Genomic DNA, 23,850 nt, shown 5'->3' on the forward strand with positions numbered 1-23,850 from the left:
GTCAGCAGGCGTTGAGGTGACTCCTGGCATCGAGTTGGTGCCTAAGAATTAGAGAGAGTGGCTGAGCAAAAGCAGGAGTGCCTGGCCACGTTGCCAACTGACCAACTGACAAGGTGACTGACTTAGGCACCGAGTAAAGAAACAGTACCGTTGCATTTACCAAAGACTGGCCACTTTTCAGGCTAGGTGCTCTTAGGTCAAGCGAAACGTAGCTGGAGGAGGCGCATAAGTGCCTGAGAAAGGCAGCCAGTCTCCGGCCGGGTGCGCCCCCGGGTCGCGGAGGCTACGGGCTGGGAGGGAAAGGTCTGGGGAATAGGGGGATCTGGGCCTCTGGGGCGCGCGAGCTTCCCGCGCCCCGGGTCAGGCGCACCAATCGCGCGGAGAGGAGGCGCCTCGGCTCATCCAATCAGCACGGCGGATCCGGGCACCCTCTGTCGCCTTGGCAACAGGACGCAGGGGCTCGCGCGCGGCGAGGTGGCAGTTTGGGTCTGGTACTGTGGAATCGTATTATGTCGCGCCCGAAGGTAGGAGTGCCACGGGGTCCAGATGTTTTCAACGTCCCGAGAGAGAGGGAGGGAGGCCGCGGAGGGATTCAGACTCGGGGGGGGGGGGGGGGGGGGTGTCCGGCGTCCCCGCGGAGTGATTCCGGACCAGGAGGAGGAAAATGAATTCAGAGAAAAGACTTCAAGCCCTGGCTGGCCTCGCGCCGCCGCCCGAGATGCTGCGCGAGTCCGCAGCCGGGGCTTGCTGGCGGGAAAGCTACGAAAATCTGGGATTCTCAACTGTACTCAGCGATTTCGGGGGCCCTGGGGGCAACCTCAGAACCTAGAGAAGCTCTTAGAGATCTATTCATCCCGCCTCCTGTTTGCCTACCTATCCATCCATTGGTAATGCATTCATCCCCAAACGCTAATCAGTGGCTTCTCCAAACCGAGCCCACTGATGACCAGTGAGGAGGACACAGAGGTGAATCACATAAGTCCCTGTCCTCTAGGAGTGCACAGGCCAGCGCCCCCCCCCCCACTTTAAAATGGGGAAAATGTGGCCCAAAGAAGGGAAATGAATTACTCTAGAATCCACCCTCCTCCCCACCAGCCTGCTTCTTATCCCGTGTTCTCTCATGCATGGCACCCCAGTTCTTTAAATTCCATCTCACAACAAAAAACAAGTGATTACATTGGGCTCACTCAGATAATCCAGGATAATCTATTTTAAAGTCAGTTGATTATGTCTGCAACTTTAGTTTTCCTTTGCAATGTAACATATTTACAGGTTCTGGGATATTAGGACATGGGCATCTTTTGGGGGATCATTATTCTGCCTACCACAATATTCTATCATCAAATAATTGGAAAATGAAATTGTAAAAAATACTATTTAAAAAAGCATCACATGGGCACCTGGGTGGCTCAGACGGTTAAGCATTCTACTCTTGATTTCAACTCAGGTCTTGATCTCAGGGTCATGAGTTCAAGCCCGCAGCTGGGCTCCATGCTGTGCGTGAAGCCTACCTAAAAAAATAAAAATAAAAATTAAATTAGCATCACAAAATTAAAGACCTATGAAATAATTTAATTTAAAATGTCCAATGGAGGTGCCTAGGTGACTCAATTAGTTAAGTGTCTAACTCTTGGTTTCAGCTCTGGTCATGATTTCACAGTTTGTGAGCCCTGAGTCAGGCTCTGCACTGACAGCTCAGAGCCTGCTTAGGAGTCTCTCTTTCCCTCTCTCTCTCTGGCCCTCCCTCGCTTGTGCTTTCTCTCTCTCTCAAAATAAATAAACATTTAAAAAAGTCCAAGACTTCTGTACTGAAAAGTAGAAAATATTGTGGACAGAAATTAAAGAAGAGCTAAATTAATGGAGAGATAGATCATATTCAGGGATTGGGAGACTCAATACATAATGATGTCACTTCTCAATATGATCTATAGATTCAATACAATCCCAGTAAAATCCCAACGTGCTTTTTTTTTGTAGAAATTAGCAAGCTGATTCTAAAATTTATATTGAAGTGCAAATGACCCCAAATTGCAAAGGCAATCTTGAAAAAAAGCAAAGTTAGAGGACCTATGCTACTTGATTTCAAGATTTACTAGAAAGCTATGGTAATTAAGACAGTGTGGTGGTGACATAAGGGTAGATAAATAAGCAAATAAGATGGAGTCTAGAGACAGACCCACATATACACAGTCAACTGAATTTTGACAGAAGAGTCAATGTAATTCAATGAGGAAAGGAAAAATTTTTCAACCAAATACTCTGAGCAACTGGATAAACTGATGGAAAATAGAACTGAAAACATGAAAGAGTATAAAAGATACAATAAATAAAAAAAGAGTAGGACACCTGACTAGTCCTGGGGTACTTGGAGGGGCTTGTGTATATGACTGAGATAAGAGTTCATTTGCTTTTGTGGGGGGCTAGTTTCTGTCTGTTTCATAAAGCAGTACTCTCTATCCCTCTCCACTGTCCCTATCCTTCTGAGGGATAGGATGGTATGGTAGGCAGAATTCTAGATGGCCCCCAAGATTCCCACCCCTTATGGACACACCTTGTGTAATTCCCTCCCCTTGAGTGTGGGTGCAGTCTATGAATTTGATGGGATAGTTACTACCGTGATTGTTACTGTGCATGGCATAGGACTCTATCGTGGCTGACTTGGAGAGGAAAGGGTTGGAAGTCAGAGAAATGAGCTCCTGCTGGCCTGGAAGAAAGCAAACATCCATGTTGTGAACTGCCTAGGGGGTTATGTTGAAAGGAACTGCGTGGCCTCTTGCTGAGAGCAGACCCCAGTCAACAGCTAGCAAGTAAACAGAGACCTCAGTCCTGCAGCCCCAAGCAACTGAATTCTGACAACAATCTGGATGGTCTTGGAAAAGGACCCCGAGCCCTGGATGAGAAACGTAACGCAGGCCATCACCTTGGCTGTAGCCCTGTGAGACCTGGGCAGAGGATCCAGCTAAGCTACTCCTGGCCAGCGGAAACTGCAAGATATAAATTTATGCTGTTTTAAGCCACTAAGTTAGTGGTAATTTGTTATACAGTAATAGAAAACAAATGCAGATGACAAGTCTGTCTAAGCTACAGAAGTCATCCTGCACAAGACCAATTTTGATTTCTTTCTCATACCTGCCGTTAGGGATCAGTCTTGCCAGGACTGAAGGCCAAACTGTTTTAGACGTGGTAGAAGCAAAATAATAGCCACTCTGCTTTGAGGATTTGAAAGGCCCATTTTGGATGCAAGAGATTAACTTTGCTCCGAGCCTTTGACTCAGTCCACTCCTGGATCATGGATCTAATCAAACATGTTTCAGCTCCTTCTCACAGAGCCTGCTGAGCTCAGCCCTTAAAACTCAGCCCTGAAAACTGGGGTTGGACCTTTGGAGTGCTGAAAACTAGGTGTTCACTCTACTGGTCATGCTTGTGGAACAATCCTATGAGGTGGGCCCTTGAATACCTGAGGATTTATCCCAAGGACCAAGTTGCTGGGCACATATTGACCAATGTGAACTTGGCCAGGCAGGTCCTTCTTGTCTCAGCATCGGGCGATACTGCATCGGATGGTTTCAGCATTTTAAGATCTGCGGTAAGTTGAGCTGGGAAGGCAGTGTGGATGTGCAGAACCAGTTACATCACTTTCCTTTTCTCATTACAGAATCAAAATTACAAGGGCCATGGATTATCAAAGGGAAAAGAGCGGTGAGTGGTCCCACGCAATCTAATAAACGCAGAACTAAATTCCTCCTCTCTCCTCCCTCCCACCCCCCTCCCTCCCTTCTTTCCTTCCTTCCTTCCCTTTTCCCATCTCTCCACCCCCGCTTCTTTGCTTCAGTAATGACAATGATAATAACAAACAATCACTGAGCACTTACCATGTGCCAGGCTAGTTGTTTTATCTCTTTGAATCTTTGCCACAGTCCTTTGAAGTAGATACTGCTATTGTGTCCATTTTATAGATGGGGAAACTGAAGCCTAGAGAGGCTAAGTAGGTAACTTGCTGAAGCCTGTAGGATCAGTTAGTGGCAGAGCTTGTTGGGCTCCAGGGCCCACGATGCCCAAAGCAGGAGGGAGCGGTGTGGACTTCGCTGGAGGTTTTTCGTGAGAAGTTAGAAGTTACACCACACACGCCGTGGCGCATATTTTCGATACTTCTGTTTCATTAGGTATTTCTATTCTTTCTAAAGTCACATCTGGCCATGTCACCACTGAGGAGGGTGTGTGTGGTCTCTGACCCCACCTCTCGTGCAGCGCCCATCGACTTTGCCTTCTTTCTCTACCTACTGAGAGAACTTTGCCACCAATTTCAAATCTCTTACTCTCTTCCACAGAGCAGCTCAGCTCTAGTCTGGATCCTGACCCTAAACTTACACACCCACTCCCACCCCAGCCAAAAAAGGGCACTTCAGTTAACAGGGTCTATTTTATTGGGTCAGGCACCAATTAGAAATGTGTTTAGCTACAAGTAACAGGAAACCCAACTAATAGTAGCTTTAAACAATTATATTTGCTTTCCTCATATAACGAAGAGTCAAGAGGGCAGGTGCAGAGTGGTTCAATGCTCTCAGAGCTAGCGTCTCTGTGATTGCCTTGACCTTTTCCTTCTGGACACTAAGTGGCTGCTACAGCTCCAGCCTTCATGTCACGATCAAAGTGGGAAGGAGTGGCGAGGGAAGTCTCAAGCCACCTTTCTTTCTTTCTTTCTTTCTTTCTTTCTTTCTTCTTTCTTTCCTTCCTTCCTTCCTTCTTTCTTTCCTTTCTTTCTTTCTTTCCTTCCTTCTTTTCTTTCTTTCTTTCTTTCTTTCTTTCTTTCTTTCTTTCTTTCTTTCCTTCTTTCTTTCTATTTTTAAGGTTTATTTGTTTTTGAGAGAGACCAAAACAGCGTGAGCAGGGGAGGGGCAGAGAGAGAGAGAGAGAGAGAATCCAAAGCAGGCTCTGTGCTACCAGCACAGAGCCCGATGTGGGGCTTGGACTCATGAAACTGAGATCATGACCTGAGCTAAAACCAAGGTTTGGTTGCTTAACCGACTGAGCCACCCAAGCTCCCCATCTTTCTTTATTTTCATCAAAAGAACCAGTGCTTTCCAGGAACCCACCCTCTTTAGCCATCTTATGTTTTTATCTTACCAGAATCGTGTCGCCTGGACACCCCTAGCTGCATGAATGGTTAGGAATATAAGTTACATAAGTGACGTTATCGTGTTATTATTCTGCACCCTGCTTTTGTCACACAAAATTCTATTTTCAGTATTTATCCACGTTGGTGCACGTAGCTCTGGATGCATTTTGACTACTATCTGTGTTCCATTGTAAGCCACAAGTTATTTATCTGCTTCCTGTTGAGAGGCCTTCTGGCCGGGCCTTAGAATTGAATTAGAATTAGAAAGCACACCCTGAGACAAGGGTGTGTGAGCAAGTAGTTTATTTGGAAAGTTGGAAGGTGATTTCAGTAAGCATTGGCAGGGCAGGGGGGATGCAAGGCATCCAAGGGAAGGAAACCAATAAACGGGGCATTACAGACAGGTTATTGTGGTGGGCCAGTGGGGCTCAGTCCCACTGGGGATTCCTAGGAGATAGTACAGAATACTGCAGACTCGTCCCCACTGAGTTTTGAGGAACTGGAGGACTTACCCATCAACTCCAGTCGTCATTAGTTGTATGCTGGTGTGGGAAGGGCACTTGGGACCTGCTTTAAGCACTGGTTGAGCTGACTGCGTGCACAGGAATGGAGAATGTCCAAGGGACAAGGGTGGGCCACCAGCCGTGTGCTGCAGGTTATTTCCGTACAAAATAGTAATAATTAACAAACGAACATCCGTGTACATATAATGCCTAGGGTATCTATCTAGGGTATAGAGCTAGGATGGAATTGCTGGCCATAGACTATGTGCAAGTTCAGTTTCACTAAATACTGCCATGTGGTTCCCCAGAGTTCCTTCTACCAGTACAGGAAGAGTTTCCATTTTAGCACATTGTTGCCGAACTTGGACGTCTAGGTTTTTGCCAGTCTAATGTGCCTGAATAGTAACTGACAGTTTCAATCTGCCAGATTGCTCTCTAAAGATTTATCCGATTTACAGTTCCATCAGCATTATAGGATAATTGTCATTTCTCTACATTCTTGTGAACATTTGGTATTTGTCTGATTTTAAACATTTCCCCCGATCTGATGGATATTAAAATTGGGTCTCTTCATTGTTTTGGATTCATGTTTAAATACTCCTTACTTTACTACTTTATAGCAGGGGTTCTTAAAATTTGAGCTCAAGTTTTCTACTTCAAAATTATTATTGTCAACTTTTATCATAAACACTTCGAAAATTAGAAATTTAAAATGATACATTTAAAAAATTTTATTAATTCATTTAGAAAGCAATAACGGACTCATTACCTGGTAGTGTAAATGATGCATTTTTATGAACTATAACCGTATTCTCCCTCCTCCAAATTTATTATGATGAGTAGTAAATGTTTGCATATCTTTGTGTATTTCTTAAATGTCTGGCTTAATAGACAACATTTGGCTTCCTGAACCTTCTGGATTCAATCTGTTGTGATATGTTGTTTTGGTTGAAGAAGAGGAAGGAAATCCAGCCTCACAAATGTATGTAGTTGGAAAAGGGAGGACTTTGTGTACCTCTGGAAGAGACTCGAAGACCCTGAGGACTACTTGGACCACCCACCAAGAACTGCTGTTTTAGGGAATTACAATACGCATCCTTAACTCATCACTGTCTACTGTGAATCAGTATTATACCACTTTGTGCACAATGGAAGAACCTTAGAACAGCTTGCTCTGTTTACTCCCCTCTGGTCCTTTGTGCTGTTATTTTTGTCGTGTATTTAAAAAAAATTGTTAATGTTTCTTTTTGAGAGAGAGACACACACAGAGCACGAGTGGGGGAGGGGCAGACAGAGAGAGAGACACACAGGATCCGAAGCAGGTTCCAGGCTCCGAGCTGTCAGCACAGAGCTTAATGCCGGGCTCGAACCCACGAACCATGAGATCATGACCTGAGCCGAAGTCAGATGCTCAACCGACTGGCCACCCAGGTGCTCTGACTCTTTGCCATGTATTTAAACACTAAAGAAGGTGCTTCAGGGTCAAGGAAAATTATCCCTGATGGAGATTCAGATGTACCAAAATGGATATGTGAGTAGAAAGAGAGATCAATTGATTGATTTTCCAGATGATGTGAAAATGTTAGGGTTTAGGAGCTAACAGTCAAGAAGGAATTCTTGAGACATCTTTGGTGCAAAAAGGTGGTTTATTAAGGCATACAGACAGGATCTATGGGCAGGAAGAGCTGCACAGGGAGCGCCTGGGGTGGCTCAGTCAATTAAGCATCTGACTTTGGCTCAGGCCATGATCTCAGGGTTTGTAGGTTCGAGCCCCACATCAGGCTCTATGCTGACAGCTCAGAGCCTGGAGCTTGCTTTGGAGTCTGTGTCTCCCTTTCTTTCTGCCCCTCCCCCACTTATACTCTCTCCCTCTCTCTCTCTCTCTCTCTCTCTCTCTCAATATAAATAAACATTAAAAATTAAAAAAAACAACAACAACAGATGCACTGGGGTTGTGAGGAGTGGCTGATTATATTGGGTTTGGGATAATGTAAGTCTCTAAGGAATTTGGAAGCAAGGTTTCCAGGACCTCGAGGGGCTAGCTGTTGTTAGGATACAGTCATTTACAACGGTCTAGTAAAACCTGAGTCATGAGACCCTTCAGATGGATGTCAGTGGGCCATGTGTTTGGAGGACGATTGCTAACATATATCTTGGTTACGGAGGGCAGGGGGACAGGTAGAGATAAGGGATTTTCTTTACAGGATCCTAGAGGTCAGGCTAATGTCAAGCTAAGGTTGCCTTTTATCTCTAGCAAAGTATTAACATGGAGGCAGTCGAGTTTCTGGAGGAAGGTCACTCTGTCTCAAGGACTTGTCAATGTGCTATAAGTTGTAAAGAAATTTAACTTTTTTTTTTCTTTTGCCTTTGTTCTCCACTCCACAGAGACCGTAAGCCCTTTCTTCTGACCACTACTTAGGGTTAGGGGCTGATCATTTGATTCCTCCTAAAGCTGAGTGGAACATGGGTTGGGCCAAAGCTTTAATTACAGTGAGTTGGCCCCAAGCCCAACCTCCTGTACTGCCATTTTGAGCCTTTGCCCCGGAAGGGGGTTGAACTACAGTTCAGTGTTTGTGTGTTTGTTTGTTTGTGGGTCGTTTTTTGGTTCATTTTTGGATTCAATCTGGCAGGGCTGCCAGAATGCCCACACCACATCATTGTGCAGGAGTATGGGTTTTCTCTCTGCTTTACTACGTTCTCTACTGCTTCTTTCTTACGCAAATTTGCCGCAATGTTGTTTTGGTTCGGTTCGGTCTGCTTTGGTTTCGGAATGGGACTCTTCCAGATTTTGATTTGTTTGGCCGCCCTCCCTCTTGTCCAAGCACAGCTGCTTTCTCCTGGTGACTGCTTCTCCGTGGCTGGCTCGTTCCTCCCCTTGCCCAAACTCAGACGCCCCCCCCAGACCTGGACACCTGCTATAGCTCTCTGCTCCCCGCTAAGGGCTTTTTTCTCTCTGGAATCAGTTCAGGTTTTCTTTTGTCCGTTGCTCCCCACTAGCCCCATAGTCAAGTGTGCTGTTTAGTTTGCACATTTTCCCCCTCCCTGCTTCAGTAGGACTGAGAGTCTTTCGCATCCTCTTCCACTATAACCTGCGATGTTTTAATTTGCGTTTACTTGATTGTCGGGAAGGTTGAGAATCTTTTCTCGTGCTTACTGGTACGTTTCCCCTGCTATGAATTGCCTGTTCAATCCTTTAGGCATTTTTGTCTTTTTAAAAATGATTTGTCGAAGCTCATTATGTACTTGGTCCAAATGTCTTACAGATTGTAAGCATTACAAATATTTTGTCTTAATCTGTAACCAGTCCTTTAAGCTTTATTCGTGGTGTATTTTGTTACAGAGTTCTGTTGTATATACAGAAAGGTGCATGTGTCGTAACTTTATAGCTCAGTGAATTTTCGTCAACTTAATACACCCACATATCAGGAATCAGAACATCACCAACACTCCAGAAACCCCACTCATGCTCTCTTTCTATCATTCCCCCACAAAGGTAGCCATTATCCAGACTTCTAATGATGTGTTAATTTTTTTAATTAAATAGTTACTTTGAGATAATTGTAGATTTATATGCAGTTATAAGAAATAATATAGTGAGGGGTGCCTGGCTGGCTCAGTTGGTAAAGCATGTGACTCTTGATCTTAGGGCTGTGAGTTCAAGCCTCATGTTGGGTGAGGAGCCTACTTAAAAAAAAAAAAAAGTATAAGAAATAATATAGTGAGTTACCATGTGCCCTGTATTTGGTTTTCTCCAATGGTAACAGAGAATACAACTATAATGCGGTATCACAACCAGGATACTGACATCCATACAGTCAAGATAAGGAAAGTTCCCATCACCACTGATCCCTAATATGACCATTTTATGACCACATCCACTTCCTCCTCCTCCCTCTGCCTTCTTCCACAATCCCACCTCCCCCCTGTCCTTAACCCCAAGCAACTGCTAATCTGTTCTTCATTTTAATAACTTTGTCATTTCAAAAGTCATATAGGGACACCTGGGTGGCTCAGTCAGTTAAGCGGAGAACTCTTGATTTTGGCTCAGGTCATGATCTCACAGTTTGTGGGCTGGAGCCTCGCGTCAGGCTCTGCACTGACAATGAGGAGCCTGCTTGGGATTCTCTCTCTCCCTCTCTCCTTCTCTCTCTCTGCCACCCCCCTCCCCCACTTGCATGTGCGTGCATGCTCTTTCTCTCAAAAGAAAAGCTGTATAAATGGAATTGTACAGTATATAAGAACGTTTTAGGATCGGCCTTTTTCACTCGGCATAATTCCCCAGAGATGCATGCAGGTTGAATGTACACATATTTCACTCCTTTTTATTGCTAAGTCAGTATTCCATGGCATGGATGGACCGCTATGTAACCATTCACCCATTGAAGGACATCTGGGTTGTTGCCAGCTTCGGGCTATTCTGGATAAAGCTGCTGTGAACATCCACGCACAGGTTTCTGCGTGACCCTGAGCGAGCGATCTGTCACCCTGTCTTGCAGAGAGCAGAGAGCTTCAATCCGATTCAAGACCACTCTCATGAATACTCTCATGGATGTCCTTCGCCACAGGCCGGGCTGGGTAGAAGTAAAGGAGTAAGACGCATCCCCACCCCCTGCCAATCTCGGCCCTCTTTCCCTTTGACTCACCAGGCCTTGTCTCCCTCTGTTTTCTCCCAGTTCCTGTGGGTGGCTACTGGGACTTGTCCCAATTTGGCTGTGACAGGGACCAAAATTTATTTAGCACTCCGAGTGTATCAGGCACATTACAGACGACATCTCTGCCTTGTCTAAGTCTTAGAACCATCCAGCAAGATATGATTATGTTCAGAGGGATCAAGCCAATTGTTGAAGGTCACACAGCACATGTGTGTCAGAGTGGGAGTTGCTCCCAGTTCAGTTGGACTCTTCCGTAGCCAGGGTCCTAGAGCTCTCTGGAGAATCAAGGAGTGCAGCCGTCACAGACTAGCTGGCTTGAATCCTCTAGGGATGGCAGGTCGAGGTCAAAGGCTGCTCGTCCCTGGCCACTTATTAGTCCTGTGACTTTGGACGAGTTACTTGACCCCTAAGCCTACATCTCTTCTATGGTGGGCCCTGGGGATGCTGAGATGAACAATGTCTGGCACATAGCAGGTGCTAATGTTAGTGAGGGCTAAGGTTGGGCTGCATATAACAGAGACCCAAAGCAAAAGAGGCTCTGACGGACCAGAAGTTTATTTATCTCTCCCACCAAAGTCCAGGTGTAGGAATTTCAGAGATGGCATAGAAATTTGGAGCCACCTGTTTCCGTCTTTCCATCCTGCCATCCCTTGAGTGAAGCCCTTCTCACGGTCTAAGGTGAAGCTCCAGTCTTGCATCCACAGGGCGAGCAGCAGTAGGTAGGAGGGAGACAAGAAAGTACACGCCCTGCCCTTGAAGGACACAGCCCAGAAGTCCCTCACGTTGGCCAGACTTAGCCTAGCTGCAAGAGAATCTGGAAAATGTAGCTTTTATTTTGGAAAATGTGGATTACATTTCCCCAGGTAAATGTTGGGAATTCTATTACTGTAGACAAAAGGGGGAGAATGGATAGGAGGGGGGAGGGCCACCAGCTGCCCTGACTTGGTGCTCAGTCAGTGTTGTTGCATAACAATAGCTGAGCCCGTTAGACACTCTTTACTATAGCAGTTTACACGCCTGACCTCTGAATCATCCAGCAAACCTTCTTCTGGGAGGTGCTATTATCATACCCATTTGCTGGAAAACGGGACACCTGGGCATGGAAGAGTAAAAAGTGCCATGTTGGAGGTCACTTGGCTTGTCAGGGCTTGGACTGCACCCAGTCGCTCTGTGTGCAGAGTCCCAGGTGCATCTCTACCCTCTCGGTGAATGAGGAAACAAATGAGCCAATGGATGAATCCGTGATTCCCACTGCCTGGTACTGGAGTCTAGTCTTCGGTTATTGCTGTAATTTTGTAACTTAAAAAAACAAAAACAAACAAACAAAAAAACCACGTTGGAAGCAACGGTGGTGGCATTATTTTCTCTCCTGTCACATCCTTTTCAAGCACCTCCTCTCTGCACCCCAGCTCTGGCATCGGATTCGGTAGATTAGCCTGGGTAGGAATGCTGATGCTGCTGTGCCCTGGGCGAGCGAGGTTCTCCTCGACTGAGGGCTCCAGGGATGATTGTAGTCACCTCTTGAGGCTGTTCTGAGGACTCAGTGAGGGGAGGGCTTTGTGGACAGGGAAGGGCTTACAGATGTTATCGGGAGGCACTGCTTGGTGATGTGGGCCGGGGGTGGCAACCCAGATGCTTCTAGAGCCCAGGCAGGTAACCTGATCAGGTGAGGCTGGCTGGTTGCCATGGGCCGTAGGCAGTGGTAGGTAGGGGCTGTGATCTGGAGAGGGTGCGTCCCAACTTGGTGGCTGTTCCTCACTCCCGCCGACAGGTGCCAGGAGGCATCAGGACCCCGTGTGGCCGATACCCCGGTTGTTCAAAGGGAACCCAAAGGAAGCCGGCAGCCTGGATTTGTGTAGGAACATTTCTCCCGTTCTCACTCTGGCCTAGCGAAGCACACTGTGGGCAGGGCTGGCCCACGACACCCCCTTGAGGCTCCTTATGAACCTTGCTTGTCCCTCAGCTGCACCTCCATGGGCCCCAGGCCCTCAGCAGTGCTGAGGTCCTTACCTCATGACCTTTCTCCCACCCACCCCCAGTGAAGGGGACTGGGATTTCTACTGGTGTGACGTCAGCTGGCTCCGGGAGAACTTTGACCACACCTACATGGACGAACACGTGCGGATCAGTCACTTCCGAAACCACTACGAGGTGAGCTGGGTGGACTGGTGGTGGCGGGGGAAGGGGGGGCACTGAGTCAGCCACTTCATGTCACTGGATGTCGCAACGAGCAGGGGCTGGCACGGGAGTGCAAGGAGCAGAATGGAAAAGCGTAAGGGAGTTTGGGGTACATGCCAGGTGGGGAGCATGTGCACAAGATACACGATGGGCTAAAGGATGTGAGAGGGTAAGGATCTAATACCCGAGCAGCAGGCTATCTTGGGGTGGGGACTCAGGTCACAGGCTGGTGGGCATGTCAACACTACAGATGTGAGGGGCAGCCTGGCTTGGGAGGCAAGGGCCGCAGGAGCAGGATGCTTGAGCCATATGGTGATTTCAGGGAAGAGACAGATTGAGCAGTTGGGAGTCTAGAGCTGGGAGGGAGGTCCGGGAGGAATCAGATCACAAATCACACTGGAGGAGCCAAAGCTGCTGAGATTTGAAAAGGTTAGTGCAGCTTAGAAGTTAGCAACATGAACTTCGGAGTCAGACAGGCCTGGGTCAAGTCCTGGCTGTGCCTTCTGTTAGCTGGGTAGCTCTGGGCAATTGACTTAGCCTTTCTGAGCCTCAGTTTTCTTGCCTGTAAAGTGGGGATGGTTATAGAATAGCAGGCTCTCAAAGTTACTCTTACTGTTATTGCTACTTGGTGGGCCGAGAATGGAGGCTGTGGGAGGCAGTGTCGATGGCTGGGGCTGGGAGGTGGAGCAGGGCAGGGGGCACGAGCCCTAACAGCCTGTCCACCCATCCCGCCGCCCAGCTGACGCGCAAGAACTACATGGTGAAGAACCTGAAGCGGTTCCGGAAGCAGCTGGAGCGCGAGGCAGGGAAGCTGGAGGCAGCCAAGTGCGACTTCTTCCCCAAAACCTTTGAGATGCCATGCGAGTACCACCTGTTCGTGGAAGAGTTCCGCAAAAACCCGGGGATCACCTGGATCATGAAGCCTGTGAGTGCCCGGTGCCCAGTCAGGGGACCAGAGGAAAGGGGCAGTGGGAGGGAGGGCTGCCCAGGCACCAGCAGGGATCCTTCATGGCAGAACCCCTGCCTGGGATTTCAGCCTTAGGTGCACCATCTGCCTCCCCAGAAGAGCTTTTTTTTTTTTTAACTCTATTTATTTTTGACAGAGAGAGAGCGTGAGTGGGGGAGGGGCAGAGAGAGGGAGACACAGAATCCGAAGCAGGCTCCGGGCTCTGAGCTGTCAGCACAGAGCCTGATGCGGGGCTCGAACTCACAAACTGCGAGATCATGACCTGAGCTGAAGTCAGACGTTTAACCGACTGAGCCACCCAGGTGCCCCTCCGCCGAAGAGCTTTGTCTCCTCTTTGCAGTGTTTGAACCCAGCAGCTATGACTGCTAGTACACAGTAGGTGCTCAATACATGTTTACTAGATGGAAAAGTATCCTCAGGGCACCAGGGCAGAGAATCCAGAGCCTTGCTGGAGCTCAGGTCCCCACCTCTCTTCCTGACATGAGAGAAAATGGTGGCAGTCAGGCCATGCCAACCGCTTTGCCTGCATTACCTGATTCTCCAGATGGTCTTTGGGATGAGATATTACCTTACTTTATTTTATTTCATTTCATTTTTAAATATGTATTTATTTATTTTGAGAGAGAGAGTGTGTGTGCGCTTGCGTGAGAGCACGGCGTGGAGGGAGAGGTAGAGAGAGAGAGAGGGAGAGACTCCCAAGCAGGATTGTCATGGGGCTTGATCTCACAAACCATGAGATCATGACCTGAGCTGAAGTCAAGAGTCAGACGCTTAACCCGACTGAGCCACCCAGGCGCCCCAATATCACCTTGGTTTATAGATGAGGAGACTGCGACCCATTTATTCAAGCATTCCACAATGTTTACTGAGCGCTGGCTACATGCCAGGCATAGAAGTAGGTGCTAGGGACACAGCCCTCAGCAAATTGGAAGTGGGTCTCTACCTTCCTTGAGTGCAGACGATACAGAAGATACCTGTGTGAGTACGGTTGTTCTAAGTGACACTAGAGAGGAAACAGTAGGAGGTTCCCTGCTGCCCAGCAGGCTTTTCTGAAGGGAGATTGGGCTCCAAGGTCAAATCCCTTAGTTTAAATACTGCCTGTACCACTTCCTTGCTGTGTGACCTCAGACAGGTTACTTAACTTGTCTGTGCCCCAGTTTTCCCATCTGCAAAGTGAGACTGTGTTACCTGTCACATAATGTTGTGGTGTGATTAACACAGGTAGAGCATACCTTAAGCACTCCATAAATGATAGCTGCCATTGTTATTAGTGTTATTAAAAGAATTGTTGACTTTGACTGAAAGTCAAGAAATATTGACTGTGGCCTGAAGGATGCCGAGGAGTCAGCCTGGCGAGGGACAGAGGTAGGGAAGAGCATTCTGGGAAGAGGGACTGCATGCATGAAAGCCTTGCATCCGGAGGTAGCCAGCCCTTCGGGGATCAAGAAACTGAGTGGAGGGCAGGCGCGGCAGAGCACCTATGAGCCCCTCGATTGTTCCTCGTGCCAGGGCTGGTTTCTCACCACAAAGCCACCATAGCCTTGAATGGTATCATCAAAGCCCCCTAATATTTTCTGGGCTTGGGACCGTGCCAGGCCCCAGGAAGGGAGCTGGGGGGAGGACGTGGGGGGCAGCCCTTCCTCGTGCAGCTGGGGACTAGACCTGGTGTTGGCCGATATGCACATTCAACCAAGAGCACAGCTGCTTGGAGGGGGAATCGACGTGCCAGACAGAAATGACGGATCCTCCCGACTGGGTCCCAGCCAGCGTTGACCCCGGGACCTCCTGCACCTGTCCCCTCCTCTGCAGCCGGAGAAGAAGGGGTTCGTTAGGCACAGGAAGACTACAAGCCACAGGGCGGTCCCAGCTCCCAACATTAGCCTCTCAGACAAATGGTAATTTGTGCTAATTGGGATGAGCAATTGCATATTAAGTTGATTCCTTTCCCAGCCCACGGCCTTTGTTAGAGGCAGACACAAGACAGCTGTAATTAAGAGGAGGCATCTTGGCTGTGTGCGTGTGTCCTTGCTCCTGAATAGCTGTGGCGCCCTGTCTGGGGTGTGGGGAGCCGGGAGTGGGTGCTCTGAGCTCTAACTCTGTACCCGCCACGCATAAGCCCTGGGCAGGTTCCTCAACCCCTCTAAGTCTGCGTCCTCATCGTCCTCATCCATAAAATGGAATTAATGAGTGCACCTACCTGCCGGGCTTGCGAGAGAATCCAATGCGGTTATACACATTTATATAAAGGGTTTGGCACTTAGGTGTCCAGTCACTGACCGCTTTTACGGTTATTTCCAAGACTCCAGGCGACACCTGGAAAGCACGAGGTCGGTGCTTCCCAAGCCCAAATGTGCCCACAATCATCAGGCAACCTGGTTAAAGGCAGAGACTGATTCGGCAGGTCTGGGTCGGTCTGAGAGTCTGCCTTGCTAACCAGCTCCCAGGTCAGGCCCTTGCTGCTGGTCCCCGGACCACACTTTGAGGAGTGAGACCCTAGCAGAATCATTTTCAAAACTGAGAGTGCATCAGAATTTTCTGGAGAGCTTATTAAAGCCCCCCTCCCATCCCCCAGGGTCTGATTCAGTAGGCCTGATGTGGGGCCAAAGAACTTGCATTTCTAACAATTTCCCAGGTAGAGCAACCAGGGTTCTCTGGAGCCACAGAACCATGAACCGCTGGGACGGAGTATTAGTTCTGGGATCCTGTTGTTTGGATCCTTCGGGGTGGGGAAAATGTTAAAAAAAAAAAAAAATTACTCCAAATTCAGAAAATAGAAAAAATCCCGAATCCCTCCACTCCTCCCACAAGGCCTGTCTCTGTGAGCCAGCTTGTCCTCGTGCACCCACACACAAGAGTTTTCACATAGCTGCCATGGCCGGCGGGTCAGGATAGCCACTGGCCTGCCTTTTCCCTCTGGCATCTCCTCTGCACGGTGCCCTAGGGCCTGCTGACTCTTCAGCTTCCAACTCCACTCCGGGCAGCAGAGCAGGGGCGATGCGGGGGTGGGCGGGGCGAGTTGGACTCAGAAGGGAGTAAGCAGCATCATCCCTTCCCTGCCATCCGCAGGGACCCCTCTTCCCACCGAGCCTGAGCCCCAGCCCATCTCAGAGTATAAGAACAAGCCCTTGGCTTTGCCATTTAAAAGTCTAACTGATGTAAAAATTGCATCGATCCCAACTTATTTGCCATCGAAACATTCTCCCTTCCTACCAGCTCAGGCCCTCTGGTTGGGCAGGAGGTCGACAGGATGCCTTGGGCAGCAAATAACAGAAATCACGACTACAGGGAGCCCAAACGAGAGGGCTGGTAAAAATAGGGGCGCCTGGGTGGCTCAGTCGGTTGAATGGCCGACTTCGGCTCAGGTCATGATCTCGCGGTCCGTGAGTTCGAGCCCCGCGTCAGGCTCTGTGCTGACAGCTCGGAGCCTGGAGCCTGTTTCGGATTCTGTGTCTCCCTCTCTCTGACCCTCCCCCGTTCATGCTCTGTCTCTCTCTGTCTCAAAAAATAAATAAACGTTAAAAAAAGAAATTAAAAAAAAAATAGTGTTTCACACGGTCACAAAATAGTGTTTTTAAAAGGATAAAATAATTTGGTTATAAAAAGAAGCAACTCTATTGAAAAACAGTTATCAACCGGTTAGTCTGGGTCCTCTGAGAAACAAACGAACATGCCGGGAGTTTTGCCCGTGAGGAATTGGGGGAGGGGGTGGGGGGAGCCTGGACGGCAGTCAGACCCCAGCGAGGGAGAGAGGGAAGGAAGAGAAGCACCTAGAGGCCGGGCAGCAAGGCCTGGGGGAGGCCTCATGCCAGAGGAGGCCCCACTCTCCAGGGAGTGGGCCAGCCTTCAAGGCCCCTTCTGTCCTCCGTCCGTGGCAGGAGCGTCCCCTGCAGGCGGGGCCCCACAAGTGGAGCGTGGATTGCGGTAGTAGAAGCTGGCGGTCAGTCCAGCACCTTCCGCAGTTGGAGACCTGCTAGCATGTTCTCACAACGGGCACACAAACTATTAAATGATCTGTATGCAGTAACAGTAACAATATATGCGCTTTTCATTAACAGTGAGAGTCTAACAGCAGGCCCCATTGTTACCATACTTTCAAAATCATCACAAGCAAAAACAATATTTTGAGACACCTGCAGCAACTCTAATGTGATCTAAAAATAACCGAGATTTCTTCTGAGAGTAAAGTCACAGGCTTGGCTAGTACTACTAGGATTTGTTGTCTGCATTCATAATGGGAAGCAGTGGGAAAATCTTGTTAGGATGAAAAACTTTCTTCTCTTTCGAGTTTACAGACCCCAGGACATTTCCTTTAATGACGAGAGGTCGCTTCCAGGGATGATTCAACATCATAGGGCAGCTTGACATCATCATCGGTTCCCACCCCAGTGGGCTGGCTGCTACTCTTGGTCACAATGTAGCTGCCAAGCTCTAGCTTCACCTCCTCACGCCTCCACTATTGCCACAGGATTGAAGGAACACCCTGGTCTTGTGTGTCCCTTTTGAAGAAGACACAAACTCCCCAGAGGTCACTGCAGTAGACTTCCCCTGGCATCCTGCTGGCCCTGCTTGAACCGGTCACATGGTGGGGGCATGGGACCACCGTGGGCATCAGACCCCGCAGAGGGCAGGGCCACCAGGAAGAGGTGATCCAAATGAGGTTCTGTTGGGAGCGCCTGGCTGGCTCAGTTGGTGGAACAGGTAATTCTTGATCTCAGGGTCGTGAATACAATGCCCACGATGGGTGTAGAGCTTACATTAAAAAACAAATACGCAAATGGGGTTCTGTTGGCAGAGAAAAAAGGGAATTTTTTTCCCATACTTGGCGTTGCTGAGTGGACCACCAACTACATCTGTAACACTCAGTGAATGCCACACAACGAATGCCTCACGAGAAATGATCCCCAGGGGCAGGGCATCGAGGGCCATGAGTGGCCACAGGTGGTACAAAATCTAAATATGGTTCATTCTAACAATCCGTTCATATATATATGTTTTTTTACATTTATTTATTTTTGAGAGACAGAGCACAAGTGGGGGAGGGGCAGAGAGAGAAAGAGACACAGAATCCGAAGCTCCAGGCTCTGAGCAAGCGGTCAGCACAGAGCCCGACGCAGGGCTCAGACTCACAAACCGTGAGATCATGACCTGAGCTGAAGTTGAAGGCTTAACCGACTGAGCCACCCAGGCGCCCCAACAATCCATTCATATTACTTTCCAATTGAAAACATATCTTTTTATAAAAATAATATTTTACTCCCAGATTATCAAGTAAGATTGATAGTCCCAACAGTAGGACCATGTTGACCTTGGGGGTTGGGGGGTGCCTGGGTGGCTCAGTCAGTTAAGCATCTGACCTTGGCTCAGGTCATGATCTCACGGCTTGTGAGTTCGAGCTCTTCGTCAGGCTCTGTGCTGACAGCTCAGAGCCTGGATCCTGCTTCGGATTCTGTGTCTCCTTTTCTCTCTGCCCCTCCCCTACTTGTACTCCATCTCTCTCTGTCTCTCAAAAATAAATAAATGTAAAAAAAAAAAAAAAATTAACTACCTGGGTTTGTCACCTACAGGCTGGGTAACCTTGAACAGAGTGCTTGGCGTTGTTCCTTGGTTTCCTTGGCTGCAAAAGGGGGATAACGTTAATGCCTACATAGAAGATTCTTTGTAAAGCTTTAAGGAGCTCATGGGCATAAGTCTTTGTGCTTGGCACCCAGAAAACATCTGAGAAGTATTGGCTGCCACTGTTAGAAACCATTCCCCTAAAGTCAGTGTGCTGGTCCTATTCCCGCACCCCAAAACTCAGTGGCTTGAAACGAAAACCCTGTCTTATTTATTAGCTCACGCTAGTTTGGGCAGCATTTGACAGGGAAGGCTTGTTGCTGTTTGAGCATCTACTGGGATGGCTCCCATGAGGGCTGCAGGACTCTCTTCCGAGCTGGCTCCCTCACTGGGCTGGCAAGTCAGTGCTGGCTGTTGGCTGGGAGCTCAGCCAGGGTGGAGGGCTGGAAGACTCAGTTGCCCTCCGTATGGACCTCTCCATGTGACCTGAGCTTCCTCACGGCATGTGGCTAGGTTCCAAGGGCAACCATCCCCAAAGAGAAAGCTGTGTGGAAGCTGTGTTGCCTTGGAGGACCCAGCACTGGAATCCACACAATGTCACTTCTGCCATATGCAATTAGTAGAGACAGTCCCAAATGCTGGCCCAGATTCGGGGCGGGACATTGAATTTACCTCTTGATGGAGGGTGGAGGTAGCAAGGTTCTGGGAAAACATATGGGAGTGGAAATATTTTTGTGATTGTTTTTGGAAACTACAGTCTGCTGGAGCTAGGGAGCAGGTGGTGGTTTCCAGCCTCAACAACCCTGATAGATCACCAAGCAGGAAGTTTACTTTTCACCCTGAGGATTATTCCCTTAGGAGGGCATCTCCCGGAACAGGCGTGTTTGCCAACATACTAGCAATGCTTCAAACAATAAAGGCATTTTATCACCTCATATAACAAGAAAGCCAGAGGTAGGAAGTTCCAGGTTTGGGGGATGTGCTCAGTGGTGCTGTGAAAAGACCACATTCCTTATCTTTCTTCTCTGTCATCACTCTGCATCCTCAGTGTATTGGCTTTCCTCCATCAGACTCGTCACCTCATTGGTGACGGTTATAGTCCTCACCTCCCCAGAGTGTAGCATTCAAAGGAAGGAAAGGAGGCAAACATCTCTTTCTCTCTCTCTCTCCCTCCCTTCCTCTCTTGCTCCCTCCCTCTCTTTCTCCTCTTCCTCAACCCCAATGTGTTTTTTTAAATGCTTGTTTATTTACTTTGAGAGGGAAGGAGGGGCAGAGAGGGCGAGAGAGAATCCCAAGCAGGCTCCGCTCTATCAGCAGAGCCTGATGCAGGGCTCGATCTCGCGAACCATGAGATCATGACCTGAGCTGAAATCAAGAGTCAGACACTTAACCAACTGAGCCACCCAGGTGCCCACCCCAATATTGTTAACAAGGAAAAAAAAAATCGTTCTCAGAAGCCCCAAGGCCCCAAGCCGATGTCTCTTTGGGCCTCATTGACCAAAACTAGTTGCATGGTTCCCATGAGCTGCATGGGAGGCCGACCACACAGGTATCTGCTCTTTCCAGCCTCCGTGTGAGAGCTGGACTCTGCCGGCTGGAAAGAAGGAAGGGGAATGGCTACAGGGAAGGTGGGGGTGGGGGGGTCCTAGACCCAAAGGCAGGAGTCTTTAAAAAAACTTAATTGAAGTTTAGTAAACAGAATACGCCCCAGTCACAGAGGCACAGCTTAGTCAATTTCACGAGGTGAGCACACTTGAGTAACGAGCACCCAGACTGCAAACAGGGCATTGCCAGCCCCTCAGCAGCTCCCCTCCGACCCTCTCCCACTCACTACCCCTCGGGTCCCTAACAGCATGGATTCATTTGTCTGCTTTCGTACTTTGTGTAATTGGAATCACGCAGTATGGCTCCACTGCGTCCGCTTTCTCTCCCTCAACATCGTGTTCAGGTTACTCATCCACACTGACGCGGGTCGGTGCATTGTTCATCATCATTGTCGACACGATTCCGTTGAGTGCGTACTTGTCCATTTGGGAGTTTCAAGGTTGGAGCTATTGTGAATCGTGTGCTACACGTCCTGTACATGTCCACGGGTGCCCGGGTTTCTGCCGAGCAGGTGCCCGGGAGAGGAGTTTCTGGGTCAGAGCAGATGCCTATGTCCAGCTTTGGTGCACGCCCACCAGCAGTTGTGAGTTCCGGTTTCTCCACAGCCTCGCCAACACTTGCTGTTGTCGGTCTTTAGTTTTACCCACTCTCAGGCAGTATAGGGTGGCATCCTCTTGGGGTGTTCATTTGCATTTCCTTGAGGCTAATGAAGTTGAGTGACTTTTTCACTGTTTACGTTGGGTCATCTTTTGTGAGGTGAATGTAAGTCTTGTGGGTAGCTGGGAACTGTGGGAAGCCCTTTATGCACACTGTTGCTCTCCCAAATAGCTGTGCGCATGTGGCTTCCCCTGAAATGCTACCAGTACTCCCAGGTCTTGCGGGCACCCCATCTTCTGGGCGTACACAACCCCGAAACAGGCACACAGCACAGCAGGCAGAGCGGGGGCTGAGTTTCAGCTCCCACTGGCCCCATGACGGGGAGCCCTTGTGCAGTGGACAGCCTGCCCATCCATGCCCGACAGCCCTGCCTGCCCCTGCATTGTACAGAGAACATCACATTAACCAACTTGGCCCTGCTCCGAGAAGAACAGAGGGAAATGACAGTTTGCATTACCTGGGTGCCTTAATGCCAGAGAAAAGATGCCTCGAGGGGATCTGCTCACTGGCTGCAGATTACCCAAAGGGCTGCTCTGGGGCCCAGGGATCAGATTTGTTTTAGGAAGCCCTACAGGCCAGAGCCAGGCTGGCAAATTTTTAGCTCGACACAGGTTAGGCTGTGAAAGCTCCATGAGGTCTGGGTCACGGCTATAGCATAATGCCCAGCACACAGTAGTCACCTAATGTATACCTTTGGGATGACTGCTTCATAGAGCGATCCCGCAACAAATGAGCTGCATCGGGAGGTAGGGGGAGGGTGGCGAGCTCCCTGGCAGGTGACCATCACAGAGGGATTTCTCAGGGGGGAATAATGCCTTTGGTGCTGACTGCTCTGCATGATATTAAAGATCTTTCCAGCCCCTAGACTCTGTGAAGCCATGAATTATCCATGCTGGGATTCAGTAAAGGCAGACTGATCAGTATTAGCTGAAGCAAAACCTAATTAGGGAGGCAAATTGATTTCCAAAAAAAGAATTGGATGATGTGTTCCCAAGACTGTTAGAAATGGTTTTTTAATTGTCTGTTGTTTTGTATTATTCATGCCATTGTATGCCTTTGTGAGCAAAGTCGGCTTCTCTCTTTCCTCCCCCCTTGCCTCCCTCCCACCCGCCAGCCAAGCTTAGTGCCTTCTCAGTGGCTGGCCCCATGGGGCTGGGCTGGGCCATTCCTCTGGGGAGAGCTGGAAGCCCATGGGAGAGATAGAGACAGAGAAATGGTGGGGAGGTGCCCCAGGCACAGGGGCCAACAAGGAACCATATAGAGCTGAGAGCAGACCTTTCTGCACTCACCCCCACCCCAGGTAGCCCGGTCGCAGGGAAAGGGCATTTTCCTCTTCCGGAGGCTGAAGGACATCACGGACTGGAGGAAGGTAAGCTTACCCCTCCCCCTTGCTCCGGAAATCTCCCTCTGCCCTTGCTGCCGCGAGGGGCCCCTCCTTCCTTCCTCCAAAGCTTGAAGGGCTGGCAGCGAAGCTCTGCCCCTGGGAACGGAGTCTCTGAAGCCAGATTGCCTGGGCTCAAATCTTGATTTTGCCCTTGAAAAGCTGTGTGACCCTGGGCAAGATGCTTCTTCTCCTCTCTGTGCCCAAGTAAATGGGGGAGAGTAGTAACAGTGCCTGCTGAGGACGAGTTACTATGCCTAAAACCTGAGAACGTGGCCTCTGTACCTGGGCCTCCTGCTCACCTGATTGGGGACAGCTTGGCTGACTCTTCCTCCAAGTCCCAGGCCGAGCCTGAGGTAGCTCCCTCCCTCCCCATGACCCATCCGTATCCCAGGATCCGGCGTAGTAGGAATCCCGCTTCCAATCCTGCCCCTGCCACTCAGCAGCTGTGTGATCTTGGGAAAATTGCTAACCCCCTCTGAACTTTAGAGATGATAATGCTGCTACACAACCAGCACCTGCTGCATGAGCAGGTGCTCAGGAAGTGAATTGCCTCCCTCCTCTGTGTGTCTGATTCCTTCCCATCAGGGCACCGCTGGGAAGAAGCTCACCAGCTCAGAGGCCCAGCCAGCCCGGAGCGCTGTCAATCCACCCGGAGGCCATGTGAGTACAGGTGCCAGGTGGCCCGGGGCCCAGGAAGGGAAGGCCTGGTTGCCTCTGTCTTGAAGCAGCTTGGCGGTGGAGGGGGAGGGGGCCGGGGGATGACAGCCGGTGTAGAAAATTCTGCCCTGGGGGCCAGAGACCCTGAGTTCCAGTGGCTCCCTGCCACCAGGCCCTTGTGTGACCTCACCAAGTATGCGCCACTCGCCTTTGGGCCTCAGTTTTGTCACATGGTTACCGTGAAGGGGACAGCGGCTGAGAAGGGGCTTTGCAGGCCATGAGGTGCTGTGCAGGTGGGAGACAGAGCCTCTCTGGGCTGGCCAGGAAAGGATTCGCAGGCAGAGAAGGGAGAGGAACATCCCCGGGCACCTGCGTGGCCCTCCAGGCAGCACAGACCAATGGAATTTTCTACAGAGGCGGAACGGTGTATGCCTGTGCTCTCCAGTACCGTGACCACTAGCTACGTGCTGACGCTGAGCACCTGAAATGAAGCCGGTGTCCCTCAAGGACTGGATTTTAAATTTCTTTTCATTCTTGTATCTACATGACATTTACCATCTTAACGACGTTTAAGCGTA

The 23,850-nt window shown here is 49.3% G+C and overlaps 1 protein-coding gene across 2 annotated transcripts in view; it reads left to right on the top strand.

The window, feature by feature from the left end:
• The first annotated feature begins 451 nt into the window (after positions 1-451).
• The window catches only part of TTLL9 (tubulin tyrosine ligase like 9), a 41,505-nt gene continuing 18,106 nt past the window's right edge, over positions 452-23,850 (top strand). For both annotated transcript variants that reach the window (XM_078444166.2, XM_078444167.2), the window contains exons 1-7: positions 452-524; positions 3,656-3,699; positions 10,116-10,208; positions 12,311-12,422; positions 13,189-13,374; positions 22,532-22,600; positions 23,201-23,275. In XM_078444166.2, coding sequence (XP_078300292.2) covers positions 510-524; positions 3,656-3,699; positions 10,116-10,208; positions 12,311-12,422; positions 13,189-13,374; positions 22,532-22,600; positions 23,201-23,275 — 594 coding nt within the window. In that variant the 5' untranslated portion in view covers positions 452-509. The remainder of the gene's footprint in view (positions 525-3,655; positions 3,700-10,115; positions 10,209-12,310; positions 12,423-13,188; positions 13,375-22,531; positions 22,601-23,200; positions 23,276-23,850) is intronic.

This window comes from Panthera onca, chromosome A3 (genome assembly GCF_046562875.1).
Source record: "Panthera onca isolate mPanOnc1 chromosome A3, mPanOnc1 haplotype 2, whole genome shotgun sequence".
NCBI lineage: Eukaryota > Metazoa > Chordata > Mammalia > Carnivora > Felidae > Panthera > Panthera onca.